Source organism: Gobius niger (genome assembly GCF_951799975.1).
Source record: "Gobius niger genome assembly, chromosome: 3".
Taxonomy (NCBI): domain Eukaryota; kingdom Metazoa; phylum Chordata; class Actinopteri; order Gobiiformes; family Gobiidae; genus Gobius; species Gobius niger.
The window spans coordinates 24,693,341-24,708,509 of NC_136854.1; the positions used below are offsets into that span (position 1 = coordinate 24,693,341).

The 15,169-nt window shown below is 40.2% G+C and overlaps 1 protein-coding gene across 1 annotated transcript; it reads right to left on the reverse strand.

Annotated features, from left to right (window-relative positions):
- Positions 1–100: 100 nt before the first annotated feature.
- Positions 101–1,340, reverse strand: LOC306961494 (ras-related protein Rap-2a-like). The gene has a single exon (XM_079554260.1). The coding sequence runs from the start codon at positions 1,161–1,163 to the stop codon at positions 537–539; it is 627 nt and encodes a 208-aa protein (XP_079410386.1). The 5' UTR covers positions 1,164–1,340; the 3' UTR covers positions 101–536.
- Positions 1,341–15,169: the final 13,829 nt, after the last annotated feature.

A 15,169-nucleotide genomic window follows, 5' to 3' on the forward strand; every position in this document is an offset into this window, starting at 1 on the left:
TGATTTTATTGTTATTGCACATTTAATTTCACAACACACATTGTAAACAAAACATTATTTGTGAATTTTATGATAAAAAATATCTATTTACAAAACCTTTAAAAAAAAATTGCTACTTAAGCAATGCATTAAAAAATGAAAGGTGCTCTGTACAATAAATTGACGTTTTCATTTTCACCACATTTGAAAAACATGGAATGTTACAGTAAATGTATAAAAAGATGTAAACATGAAATCAAATCATTAGTAATGCAACGTTATTTAACAATTAGGATAAATGCACAGATAGTTGAACAGTCTAGAGAACATTAAAATCTAAAAAAGCTTCACTGTGTTGATCTAAGCATCGTCACCAAAGCCGCAACAACATTACTCTGGATATTATATATGGTCCTTTCTTTTTCACATCTTCTTCATCTTTCCAGTGGCTTCAGCTGAGTGCCCTCCTCAGAGTTACATGGCTCTTTACAAGTCCCTTCATACACTGTTCCTCTGTCCCGCAGACTCGAGTAACCCCTCGCTCACAGCCGTGCGTGTTATGACAGAATGCAGCTGTTGGTCTTGTTCATCGGTGGCCTGAAGTCCGTGTCTTTGGGGAAGGTCTCTCGGCGTCTGCGTAGCGCTGGGCTGAGGCGACAGGGCAGATTGGTTTGCTGCAGCAGCTCTTTGAACACCTGTACCACGTTGGTGTTCTCCTTTGCCGATGCCTCCAAGTAGCTGTTGTTCCAGTCCATCTCCACAGTGGACAAGACGTCATCCGCAGACACTTGCCGCTCGTCTTCCCTGTCCACTTTGTTGCCTACCACCACTATCGGCGTGTACTTGTCTTCCTTGATCTCCAGAATCTCATCTCGGAGACTTTTCACCGCCTCTAGGGACTCCGGGTCGTCCACTGCGTACACCAGAGCGAAAGCGTCGCTGTTTTGTATGGACAGTTTACGCATGGCAGGGAAGGAGTAGCTGCCACTGGTATCAAGAATCTCAACGGTGATTTTGACCCCTCCAATGTCGTACTCCTTGCTGTGCATCTCTTCCACGGTGCGACGATGTTTGGGTTCGAAAGTGTCTTGGAGAAAGCGGCGGATCAAGGCGGTCTTTCCCACTCCGGCGGCTCCCAAAAACACCACGCGAACTTGGGTCTTCTCCTTCACGTCTAAAGACATGTTGACCTTATGGATTTGCAGATAACTTGAAAACAATCTGTCTTGTAATAGTGCCTTCAGAAATCATCTTATAATCTTTCTTCAGTCATGTTCCCAGCACGTTCTAGGCTGTTCCACTTCTCAGATATATACGCATGAAGTCCTCGTCTGTCTCTCCTCCACTGCCTTTTATGCTGTTATGGTGAGAAAGCTCTCTGTGCCCTCCTTGCAGTTTCAACCAATCGGTGTAAGGCAGCCTGTTGAAGAGGAATATCCAAGCAACCAATGATGGAGACACATGGAAATGAGCACACAGGACCAACTCGGAAGGAGCAGAAGAGAGGTGTTAGTGACTGTAGCAAGCCGGGCATGAAAAATAGTGTTTGGGCAACAAGAATCCAGTCAAAAGAGTTGTTTGATGAGTGGTTGGGTTACCAGGATATTTCATTCACAGAGAATGATAGTTTAGCTGCATCAAATAATACAGACATTGATACCAAATTACTATATATATTTTTTTAATGTAACAACATTTGGTAACATCATAACACAGCTTCAACAAATTGCATTGAAAAGATTTACTTATTTTATTACTAATGATAGCATTACTTCTATTACTATTGCCTTCACTGCAAGTATATTAATCCCAATGCATGACACATAAAAAAAGAGTTTATATTGGTGTGTTACCTGTTGAATTATTTTAAAGTAACTTTACTCAAAAAAATATCTCTTAAAGTAGAACTAAGTAACACATGCCCCTGGAGGCCGGAAGCGCCACTGCAGGTGTCATATCATCTTGTGTTTTTTTTACTTATTAATTGTCCGTTAGTAAAAACTACGCTGACAGAAAAGACAAAGAGAGAGAGGGATATTGTTCATCCAATTACACAATTACACAAGGAAAGCTGCAAGTGTGGTTTTCTGGCCAGAGACACCAGGGGGAGATTAGAGACCCCCTAATAATCCCATTAACACTTGTATTACCCACAGAGGGACTACGAAAAGGATTTAAGGTAAACAAGTTACTTAGTACTGCTTTGATTATGACTACACTGCACTACAGATTGTGCGTCTGTAGGACATTACTCTTGAAGTCTCTCAACCCCCTTTATCTGTCCTCCATGCTCAGTTACACATGATGAATTGCCAAGAACATTGTGCAGCAGGCGAAACTTACATCCTCAGTTTCATAGTTTCTTCTTCTTCAGTTGTAAGCCAGAATGTTGATCCTGCTAAATTTCCCCTGGGACACAGCGTTGTCTCTCATACCAAGTCTCGCTCTGCCTTGTTAGGTTAGCTAACAGTACGGAAACAATGATAAGGTACAGGGAACATCTCAGCCCATTTCTTTCATAGTGATAATACATCCTGGAACATGTGTGCCTCCTGGGGGTGCTGTACCTGAGCACAGAAAAAGACCGGAACTTTTTGGAGATGACTCTATCACACTTAAGGAACATTAATACTTACAAATAACACATCTTGTTTGTGCCAACATGAAGGCTGACACTGTGAGAAACCTTGCTGCTGAGAAAGTCCAAAATGCTTTTCCACCATCACACTCCAAGCCTGCTTATCACTGCTGCAAAAAGATATCTTACTGTTCTACGTTTTAAGTCAGTCTGGTGGGGTTCCTGATGTGCTGACAAAAAAGGCATATACTAAGCCAGTAATTATTAGAGCTCAGCAAGTTGTCGTTAAAAAAAATGCATGACATGAATCTGCCTTATTTTGAGCCATAGAGATTCTTTCAATTCAAATCACTTTATTTAGAACAGTTTTAAACAATTAAACTGTATTTTATATTTGGTACAGCTTTCGACCTGTACATGACATGCTGCACTGTGTCGTGACTCGTGTCCTCTTCTCCCCATTGTCTATCAGTGGATCTTTTGTCAACACCAGTCCATGCTTCTTTAATTGCACTTTCAGTGTACCTGGCGGTTACCAGTGATACCATTGTCCCATCATGAGAGACACTGCCTGTTTCTATCTGGTTTCTGTGCAGCTTTGATTTAGAAATAAGTCTCATATTGGTAATCATTTTATCTTGAATCTGATCTTGTGTGCATTGTCTAGACTCTATGTTATAGGGGGAAAGAGCGCGTTTCGTTCCCATGGCACTGAAACATGTGCTGCAGTGTCATTCTGCCAGGATGAAGCCAAAGGATGACGATAAGGAAGTGTGACACATGCCAAAAATAAATGATGTCCCATGTGTCCATTAACCTTCATTGTTGCCTGAAAATTCCCCTGTTCCTCCTCAAAATGTGCAAAACATGTATTTTCCTTCATGCTCGTGCGGTAAATTGAACATTACTATTCATGTATTAACATTTGCCATTTCTCCTCATCAAATTGTGGAATGTAGATAATGTGTGAATCTAGTGCCCACGTCTCATTCCTATGGCAACTGTAACATGTAAATTTCATCTGATTTGTTAAATTATTTACAGATGGTGTTGTCTAGGTTTTGTAACAGACGTCTTACATGGCCAAGACTTAATCATTTACGAAGTGACTCATAGTATATGATCGTTATGCAGTATGTTAAGTCTGTCGCAATTGATCTGTTTAGTAGGAACTCAAGCAAACCTATCGATGCCGTCAAAATAATTTGCTGATCTAATCCTAAGGGCAATTTTGTGACTGTAGCTATTCTTTGTGCTATGCCCAAACCTGGATAAATGGGTTGTCAGGAAAAGTCTGTACATGCAAAACGTGTTCACCAAATGACCACACATTCAGATGTAGATGTTTAAGCTAAGAGTAAAACTTGCATGCATAAAATTGTGCTATTTGAAGGCAATATTAGTTGGATACAACTGTATTAAACTTGGTATTAACCCCCAATATACTGCCTTAGCCCCCTTATTTGGGCTGGAACCAGGGAGAGTATCTGTCCAGGACTCTGGAAATAAAGACACAATCTTTAGTTGTAAATTAAATTGGGGCAGCAAAGTTAGTTGTTCATTCCAAGTTCAACCTGTACATGGCCTACCGTCATTGTGGCACAACCTTTCACCCACCTTGCCTACAAATGAATAGGACGTGAGAGTGAGTAATTAGTGGTAGCTGGAGTGAGAGGCACTGATTGTTGGCCGTGCTTCTGTCAGTCCACCCCAGGGAGGCTATGGATTATACCACCTCCGTGAAAGGAGACTGAATGAACAATGCATGAGATTGGAAAGCAACTTTGATTATCTTGGAAATATATTTTATATTATTAGTTGTTTGCACACAACATTTTTTTTATTTTACTAACCTTCTGCTCTGAAAATCTTCAACCTACTTTATGTTGGGTTCATTTAGGGCTATGCTACAAAAGGCCTTTCTATTCATTTTTATGATGCGTGCTTCAGGTTGTACAGATGGCATCTCGCTGTCTATTAATAGGGCTCTATTTCGGTGGTTCTTAATGTGCATTGTGACTCAGGCAGCGGTGCACACTCTGGACTGCCCTGTGCTGCTTGTTTTTTCTAGATATTCAACAGTTTTGGGGCCTTGCTCACCTCTTCAGCATCTCTTCTGTTGTAATTGGGACACATACATTTAGGGCATCTGGCTCGATCTGTGGCACAGGAGTTTAATTGCATGAACTTTGTTTCTAGGAAAAGACTAAATAGGGCAAATTCAATTGTGTTTCTGTTCAACTTTGAGTCCGTCAGTCCACAGTATATTTGTCCAGTAGTGCTGTGGAGCATGCAAGAGCTCTTTCTCTTACAAACCAAAGTTGCATACCTATAGTTTGGGAGGAGCACACAGCGTCTTGTGTGGAGGAAAAATGGATCAGCACACCAACATCAAAACCCTATGTTCACTGTGAAGTATGGTGCAGGTGCATAGTGTGTGTCAGTTTGGTAGCCTCAGGGCCTGGACAACACGCTATCATCAATAGAAAAATTAATTCACAAGTTTATCACAATATTTTGCAGAAAAACCTGGGACATTCACAATATACATGGAATAAGTAAGTGAACCCCTGTATCAAATAGCTGCTGATCCTTCTTTTGTAGCAATAACTGCTTTTCTGTAGTTGCAGATTAGACGCTCACAATGATCAGGATGAATCTTGGACCATTCCTCTTCACAAAACTGTTGGAGTTCAGTGAGATTCAGGCGGTGTACTTACTTATTCCTCCCTTTCCTGTTATGGCCAATAAAAATCATATTCAAGGATTGGGTGGAAGTAAATGTATGTATACAGATACTGCGCTGAGCCCTCTAGCTCCCAGGCTTGGAGGAAAAAGGGACCGCCTGTGGAGGGTGAGGGAAGAGTTATATAAAACTGTAGTATTAACATAAAAAAATATGTGAGTACAGTGAAAGTAACAAGCAAATGTCTCCATTGTGAGATCAACAAAGGCTATTATCTTATAAACCCCCTGGAAATCTTTCTTGTGCCCGATTTGCCTTTGTTGGTTTTATTTCTCACCATGTATTCGATAAGTGTCAACAATTGGTCTAAAATTTAGATTATATACATACACCCAGCCACTACTTTAGAACACAGTGGACATTGTCATTTCTTTCATTTCATGTAAATTGATGTTAACTCTTCAATAAACTGCAAACCGCAAAACACCATCAAACGCCTGGATTAAGACGTCTGCCTTCTCGCAGCTATGTTTGATATGACAGGTACTTCCAGCTCAGATGAGCTCTGGGACTCGCTTCACTTCCAAAAAGAAGGTAGGGACATGACTTAAGCCTCTTTTAACTCCTTTACATTTTGGCATCTCATTGCCGCTGTGAGTGATTTCAGAATTTGGAAGTTTACTCAAATGCTTCCAAAAATCAAAGATGGTAACAGCAGGGATGCGTGTGTGCCGGATTGGAGATGCGCTATAAACAACTCCCAATCTCTCTGACGAATAAGTCCATGGCAACCTAATTTGAGACTTTTGTGTGCTATTGCTGTGAAGAAGCCATTTTAGGTTTCTCATTTTGGGAAAAGTGGCCCTGCTCATTTTGGCACCACGGCTTATTCTGATGTGTATCTGTGCACATGTGAGTCAGCGGCAGTCAGATGGCCTGTCAGTCCTCATTGGGATCAAAACCCAAAGTACAGCAGTTGGCTGATCAGTCATGGCTCGTCCCACTCCATTCATCAAAGCCCTTTTCCCGCCTTTTTTTATTTTACTCAGCCTGATGAAAAGAAAATGTACAGAAAGAAAAGGGGAGATATGTTTAGCTAAATAATAGCAGATGCAGTTTTAGTTTGTTTTACACATGAACAGATAAACATCCTGTATTTCTATCTACATGTGTAAAATTAGTCATGTTTACTCCGTGGCAGGTGAGCTCATAGCTGTTGATCTGAAATCTGTCATGCTTTGGCTTCTGCCTCGAGCCTGATCAGCTTCATGTTTAGATTAGGAAGTAGAAAGTTAGTAAATTAAAACTTGTTTACAATTCTCTGGCTGCTTCTTCCACAAGGGTTATGATCCACGTGTTGAAGCTGCTTGTGTGTTCTAAAGCTTCGTTTAATTTATTCTCTGTCCTACATTTTAGAAGTGCTCTTTAGTGAGAGTGTATTAGTCACTGCATGTTTTATAATTTTTGCATTTGTGCTCAACATTTTATGCCTCCCACATTTGGATCCATTTTGGGACTTTGTTTCTTTTAAACTAAACTTGGTAGTGTCTCAACTATAAAACAAAGAAACCACTGGTTACCATGGCATTTTATCCATTTAGCAGGCTCATATGACTACAGCTCATCTAATGTCAGTACACCATTATTGTGTTATTGCATGTAATTGCTCATTAAACTGTAAGTGACCCATATTCGTTGTCAGTTTGATGTCAAGTTGCTGTTGCGTTGTGGCCTGCCACTAGAGTAGTGCGTCATCAAGTGTCCTCAATACCCTCAACTTGACAGTTTGCATTGGCCAATTGTATTTTATATGTTTGATATTTGCATTGTGGCACATCTTACAAATGAGCGGTGGCCGACATTAAAAACAGAAATGAGTTGCATCAATGTAAGAAATAGAAAGCCAGATATTTTGTAACAACTTTAAGTTGCTGGATTCTCTCCTTGAACGCGGTGACTCTGGAGGTGTAGCTTCCGCTTCTGGCATTGAGAAAATCGTTGGAGCCCTGGTGTGAAACTGATCCATTTTCACACTTTCAGTATTTTATAGGGAAAAAAACTGTCTTCTGGAGAATATTGGGACAAGTCAAATATTTGTGATGAAGCGGCAGAATCCATTTGGGTTTTAAAAAGCTCCTTGTTTCCAGATTTTTAGACATCACATTTGCTTTTCCAGATGAGTGGAAATAAGAATCCTGCATATAACAGATCCTTCCAAAAGAACTTTGTGTTGTGGCTCAAGGCTCGGATTTTCGGCTCATTGGATGATTCAGTGGGAAGACTTATCTGTCTGTCTCACTCCCTTCACTTAGGCCCTCAGCCCTATACTGTCTTCTAGTCAGATGTAGTTAGTTTAGTTAGTCTGCTAAGCCATCACAAATGTACAAGTAGGTGTCTTGTTTAGACCCATAGTTTCATTGTATGAAAATCATGCCTGATGTACTGCAAAAACTGTAAAATTATTAGAACTTGGTATTTACACATTTTTTATGATGTTTAATTACCAGAAAATTACAAAATTGTAGCTGATTTGTGATATCTGTATTTCTAAATAATACATTTAAAAAACACTATCAAAGGTTTCAAATATGACAAAATACAATCAGAGCTCACATACATTTCAGACTGTAATGGTGTAATGGAGAGTGTACAATGACTGTATACTCTCAGGGGAGATACAGAACCAGATGACCAGCATGTTCATCTCTGGGACACAGAGCTTGCCTTCTTTCTGTTCTGTTTGATGGCTGGAAATTTCCATAAATGTTATACTTGGAGTTTGAACCAATGAACGTGGCACCTTCAGGCGTCTTGAAATGACACCCAAGGATGAGGCAGACTTGTGCTTCCAAGATCACAGATTGTTTAAAAGTGTAGTAATCTTAGTGTATGTAAACGCCTGAGTTTGAAAAAGTAACAACAAAAATTCTAACATTTCTAAAATTCTATCGCTCATTCTTCTGGCATTTAGCAAATAGAAATCATTTTGAAAATTCTAATTGACTAAAACAAGTAAAAGTTTATGAAGTGCATGTAAACATCTGGTTCCCACTGTGTGAGCGAGTGATGCCCAAACACTTACCCACGCACCACTGAGGCCCTCAGTTTGTGAAGGGTTGGTATGTTTGGGAGCACAAACACTTGCATCATACTGTAAGTGTGAGGTTTTGCAGATGCAGATGCAGATTCATAATCAGTGAATTATGATAACATTACCTTTAAAGAACGTGCATATTTCACAGAAACTTGTTTCCCAAGAAAATAGCTTCTTGCCGTCAAATATAGATGATCCTTTAGTTTTCCTGTGTCTTTACCCTCAATTTAGCTGTGAAACTGCTACCAACTGTTCTGAGTGTAGTCTGTCTAATGTGGGACAAACTTTGAGCCTAATAGTACGGGTACTCCGGTTTCCCCTACCACTAAAAACATGTACAATAGATTCCCCTCTGGGGCCAGGACTCCCCTGAAAAAGAGATTCTTAATCTCAGTGGGACTATCCTGGTTAAATAAAGGTCAATAATGAAAAATAAAAAAATAGTTTGATGACTGCAGGAGACTGCAGAGGTTTTCTGTTTGAAAACAATCCTAATGTTCACAGACTTGTATCACAGCTCAAAAGCTCAGGTGTTTCTCTGTTTAAACTAGGTCAGTGGGCTGAGAACAGGAAGTTTCTCCCACACAGCCACAGACTAGCACAATATTCATTGTATAGGTGTTAAACATATTCCGAAGTTAAAGTTCATTTCATGTTACAATATCTTCCCTATAATCAGATCAGATGCATTTGTTTTCACTTCAGAAATCGGGGAATCCTAAACTCCAGGTTATACATGTGCCAGAGCAGATGTGGATTTTAAAACATCTGGTCTGTTCCCCACTCTCCCTTCAATAAGACCCACAGGTCGAGGAGATCCATGTGGCACCATGCAGCTTCTTGTGCCTGATAGACTAGTGCATACAGCACAGGTTTATAAAGAAAGGTCCAGGGTTCAAGCCCAACCCAGAAACTGTTTAAGTTTAGTTTTTCTTTAGTAATTGTATTGATCACAGAAACGGAAAATACACTAAAGGCATTAACTTTTCTTCAAATTCTACAAAAAATTTAGTGAAGAGAAGGGAGAGACAATTCAGTAAATAACCAGAGCTATGACTTAAGGGCCAGATCTTTTGCCTTTCGCAAGGACTGTGCAAACTCTAACGCAATGGCTATTTTCCTTTGTTATCAATCTGCAATGGATGGACAATGAATATAGCAATAAGAAACAAAAGTGAATCAAGAGGTGATGACCAAGCATGATGTGCGGATGCAGCCAGTTATGTAGAACAGAAAAAAAACAGTTTGTCCTGAATTCTACTTGAAATTAATGCAAAATTCAGGGACAGACATTTCATTTGAAAGTATAAACTCTGATTCTGTGTATGGAGTCGTAATAACACAAGGAAGTCCATCTTTGTCAGACCTTAAATTCACTAATATATGATCATGAATATAAAACTGGATTTCACAAATTATTATTGTTATTATCTAGTTTGCAAAACTCCTGACTTCAAGATATTTTTCAAGAAAGACATTCAATTGGATACAAATATAAAAAAAGTCCATGACAAGAAAATCAGAGTCTTCTATGCGCCATGTCCCTTGCCCCCCATTCAGGGATAAGTTGTGTTGTACTTCTTGCCTTCACTCAGTACTCAGATGTACTTCCCTCCTACCACTTGGTCTGCAACATTTACCTGAATTCTTCAATCCCAATATAGCTGCCAGAGCTCGATGGTTCGAATCAGGTTCCAATGTATTAGTATGGCAATGTCCTATCTCAAGCTGTCAAAGAAGCACAGTAAACATCGTACGTACGGTGCTTTTTAAACACCTGGACCACACAATCAATATCTAGCCACTCATGAAAGAGAAATGTCAATGCTTATCAGTCCACTCATCAGGCTTGGAGTAAACTGAGATGAATATTGGGTAGTATTTGCACTGCCATGGTTTTCTTGGGGCTTCCTAATTAAAATCGATGCATATAGAGATTTCATTTAATTGGAATAAACCATGAAATAACAAACCCTGAGACACCTTGCAACATTTTACACCACACACTGCCAATTTTTGTTTTCCAGAAGCTTCCTGTCGACCTTGACAAAGAGCTGCCACTGAGCCATTTTGTGAGTGACATAATGACGAATTGTGGAGACCACAGGAGGCTTCAGAAATCTGCTCCTGGTGTGCGCTTATAGCCCCAGTCACTGCACGTTACGCACACACTGCCCCTTTCAGTCTTAAGCCCGATTACCACCGCTCCTACCTCACCCTACTGTGATCTTTTGCCTTCACTTGGCCTCCTCGCGTTGTACATATCTCCAAACCATATGTTTCTTGCTGAATAGCATAAACATCCTCTCAATGTTAGGTGCTAGAAAAGCATGCCTTTTGCTTCATCAAAATGCTGAATTTGATTCCCATCATTACATCAATAGTAGAAAACCCTTCTTTCAAATTTTGGTGATTGGTTTCCAATCAAATGCATGTACCAATGTGCAGGATACTGTACATTCTCTATTGAACTACTGCTGTATGGCTCATTGTTCACTCTTGTATACTAGCAATAGTAGGTCACAAAACCAGTTCTTTTCCTGGTTTTGGCTCAAAACACAATCAAATGTGTGACAGTTCACATGAAATGGAAACCTCTCATTCGTCTCCTTTTTCTTACATGAATTGCCTTTCAGGGTGTGCAGCACTTACAATCAGCAGAGATCTACATTAAATCCGTACATTTGTTTACAGATTTAAGAGGGGTACATTTTACTAAAGATCACTTTCGCGAATACAAGCGGCCGAAATGAGTTTCCTTCGCAGGGTGGCTGGGCGCACCCTTCGAGATCGGGTGAGGATCTCAGTTACCTGGGTGGAGCTTGGAATAGAGTTGCTGCTCCTACAGGTCGAAAGGAGCCAGCTGAGGTGGCTAGGGCATCTGTTTCGGATGCCTCCTGGTCGCCTCCCACGGGAGGTGTTCCAGGCATGTCCTAGTGGGACAAGACCTCGAGGAAGGCCCAGGGCACGCTGGTGGGACTATGTCAAACAGCTGGAGGAGGTGTGCGTGGATCGGGAAGTTTGGGCATCTCTGCTGAGACTGCTGGCCCCGCGACCCGGCCCCGGATAAAGAGGATAAAGAGGATAAAGAGGATAAAGAGGATGGATGGATGGATGGATGGATGGACGGACATTTTAACCTACCCTCAGCATGAAAGTAAATCATTCCTTTTTATGGGTCTCTTCAACCACCTTCAGCCAGACCTTTTACCTTCCTTGTAATTGCCTTTTTTGCTGTGACAATTACACACACTTTCTTCTATTTTATGTCCAACTTCAGTCCGAAAAGGTCTCTTTTTTGTGCAAATCCAAAAAAGGTGAGTGTGATGATCTTGTTCCTCTCTTGTTCCTGCCCCCAGTGAGTTAATGCTCCTTTGTTCATTGGGGGTCAAAAAGAAACGTATCATGTTTGTCCAGCTAAATTTGCTCCAGCTGAACTTGACGTAGACAAATATTATTTCAGTGATCACCTGTTGTGTCTATATTCATTTCTTTCCCCCAGATTTTTTTTTAATGCCATCTGCCGAGATCCCTCTGTTAATCAGATTTTTGTAAAGTTTGTAAATAGCTGACTTACTTCCTTTAGAGTAAGTTTTTGTGATTAAGTTAAGTATTTTGTTTAGTTTTGGGCTTTCCTTTTGTTGCAATTTTGAGGATAAATACTGCCTTAATTTGTAAATGTTTGAGAAAATTAATGTCTTTCTAAGATTAAAGGAGGACTAAGTTGAAAACTAACAGCAGTCCATGCAAAATCCATTGCAAATAGGCCTCACAAGACAATAGACGAAGATGGATATGTGCAGTGGAAATCTGTGCCATTGGGATTGGTGCAATAGAAGTGAGTGCAGGTAGCATGTGCTTTAAGATATAATTAGAAGATGAGACTGTGCAATAGGAGGATGTGCCATAGAGATACATTAGGTTCTTTTTCACGGTCCATTTCACTGTCCATAGTCCATGCTCAGTTGTCTTCGTATGTCTTTATTCGCCTGTGTTTTTCACTGTATACAGTTTGTATGTTTCTTAGCTTTAATGTTCTTTGTGTAACATAAACCTGCCAGGGGGATTGTAGATAGAAATTAGCCAATGGCTTTAATCTGGGATATTTACATATCTCTTTAATGTTCATTAATATGCGCTGTTTCCCCCTTTCTCTTAAATAAAAAAAGTGAATTACAAAAAGACATTCTATTTAATTTACTCAAAGAAAATGCCACAAAGGGACTGCTTGCCATTTATCATCTTGGTTTATGAAATGTGTAAAGAAGTGCAGAATGTGAAAAAACATTCAGTCGCAATTGTAAATTCATAGTTGTCCAAGACATACAGTATTTACCATAACTGAGAACAGCTGAGGTCTCTGCTGCTGACCTCTTAATCAATAGCCTTGGTTTTATAAATACAGTCTGCTGGTCCCTGGGGCATGGTGTCCCTTATAGGAACATTCAAGTGTGCACAAACACGTGCCTCTCCTCGTGTGGTGTGAAATACGTCCTCCTCCGGTAATGCTTATGAGAATCTGTGTGTGTAATATTCTGGACTGTTTGATCCACGTGGGCTCAAAAACAAGAACTATTGATCATGCATTCTCTTGTCTCTTCATTTTTCACATTTGCATCTCCAATCTCTTCTTTATTCAGACCACACAGCCCTCTCCATCTCCTCACAGAGAAGATAATGAGCCCTGCTGAGCAGCCTATGGTTTCCATGCCATTCCTGCAGCTTCCCCTACTCATTCACACACATCTTTCTGCTGCACATTATATCACCTCTGGATCAGGTGGATTTCTGGATGACTGCTGTGATTACTCACTCTTAGTTTTTTTTTAACAGGAATCGTGACTGTTAGAAGTTATGCAACATCATGTGGTAAATCAGGAAAGGTTTTAAAACTAACACGATTAGAATCCAGTTGCATCTATTGGACTTTTTTTGTTTAGTTTAGAACTTAGTTTCAGAACTTTCCGCATAGGGCTAGCCATGTAGCCAAGCTAAACTAACCTAGTTTAGCTTGGCTGACACACTCCCCATGCACATTGCATGGGGAGTGTGTCAGAGTGGCTTTGCATTAATAACACTCTGTAAACATAATTATACTGTAGTGTAGCAGCTCCAGGTGCTCAGCACATCAGATGCACACTCTCGAGTCACCTGTGAGCACTTGAACTCCGTGCTGAGGACCTGTCTTGATGAATGTTTGCTGATTGTTAATCATACAATTTTCCAACTTTGAAAGAAAGCATGTGTGATTATTGAGGAGGAGGGGATGCTGGGTGCATACAGAATGTGATAGTAGGCTATCTGGCATCGCAGTTCATGGCCACTCAAACAGCTAAGTCCATTTTAAATACATTAAAGGCATAAGATAGACGCATGGCACGTGTAAATAGAGGGCAACATTGAATTTCCTGAACATGGGGGTGGAGGGGGATGACTGACTGCGGCTTTTGAGAGCTCATCTGTGCTTCAGTTCTGAAGGTCATACATGTAGACATGCTCCGCAGAATGCCCGAGGTGAAGACGTCTCAGAAGGAGCAGTGCTGGAAACAGTTTTACTAAAGCCTGTCTGCTGCGTGATGAAACTCAGTGTAAGCAAATCCCATATAGTTTAGAAAATCCTATATGAGAGAGACAATAACATTGTTCACATTTTACCTTAATCGTATTTTTATATTTTGTTCAGAAACTTGATGCTGTTACCATGGCAACATTCCAATAGCAAACTCAAAGGGAAACAAAAGTCTAAAATTATTTTCAATAATCTTATGACAACTCTGTCCCCATCTGTAAAATTATTAGGATTTATGATCAATTAAGGTGCAAAACATTTCAAATCTGGTTCAATGATGTAAGTTTGGATGCAATATTTTTGATATTTGGCCTAATTTCACTAAAATATGCTGTTTTCAATCAAAAAGACATCAAATTCACTGTCAGAAATGTACAAAATATTTTCTCAATCATCTTGTGAGACCTCAGGGGCCCCGACCCTCGCTTTGGGAACCACTGCACTAAAAAACAGTTAAAATCACTAACTGACCTCATACTGGCATTTAAACCATAGGAGTAAATCCATCCTCCAAACTCATGTCTTAGTATGTTCAGAATACAATAATAGGCTATTACAGATACGACTATAAATGAGTGTGATTGCTTATGTTGCAGTGATATTTGTTATCTTCGTTTGGAAACGATTACATTTTTTAAATATCTGTAGCAGTCAGTGTGTCACTTTTGAGGGAATGTTTACCATCACACTTCACACATTAGTACACCGCTGGAAGCGTTTGTTTCAATCACTCTGTATGTCCTTCAACATCAATCATGTCTAAATGTCAAAGCAGCAGAGAGAAATCCTCCCCGGACTTGTATAAGGTGTTTAAGACTTGGACAGCAGGCTCTTTTAAACTTCTAAAGTGTGCAATGGCAAATGGCCTGTACTTTTGATAGTGGAGTGCTCGACAGGGGTACTTTCTTTGTTGAAAACAGACTAATCGATTGTGACCCAGCGACCTGTGGTTGTAGGAGAGGGACGGGGGGAGGGGGTGCACAGCCTATGTAGTCCTTGCAGTTAACTTGTAGCACTGTGGTATTGTCCTTCAGCGTCCATTGGGTTTTCCATTCAGGATCTCAACGTGCACATATATAAAAGGGCTATACTCTCCCTTTAAAGAGGTAATGGATGGGGACAAGGACTACGCAATCATGTGTCATCATCTTACTTCAATTGCAGAGCTCAATAAAGAATGATAACGCTGCATGACAGCTTCTTGGTGCCGACATTCTGCTGAAAATCTTTCTCCATTTTCCACCTACTAACTGACTGTTGACA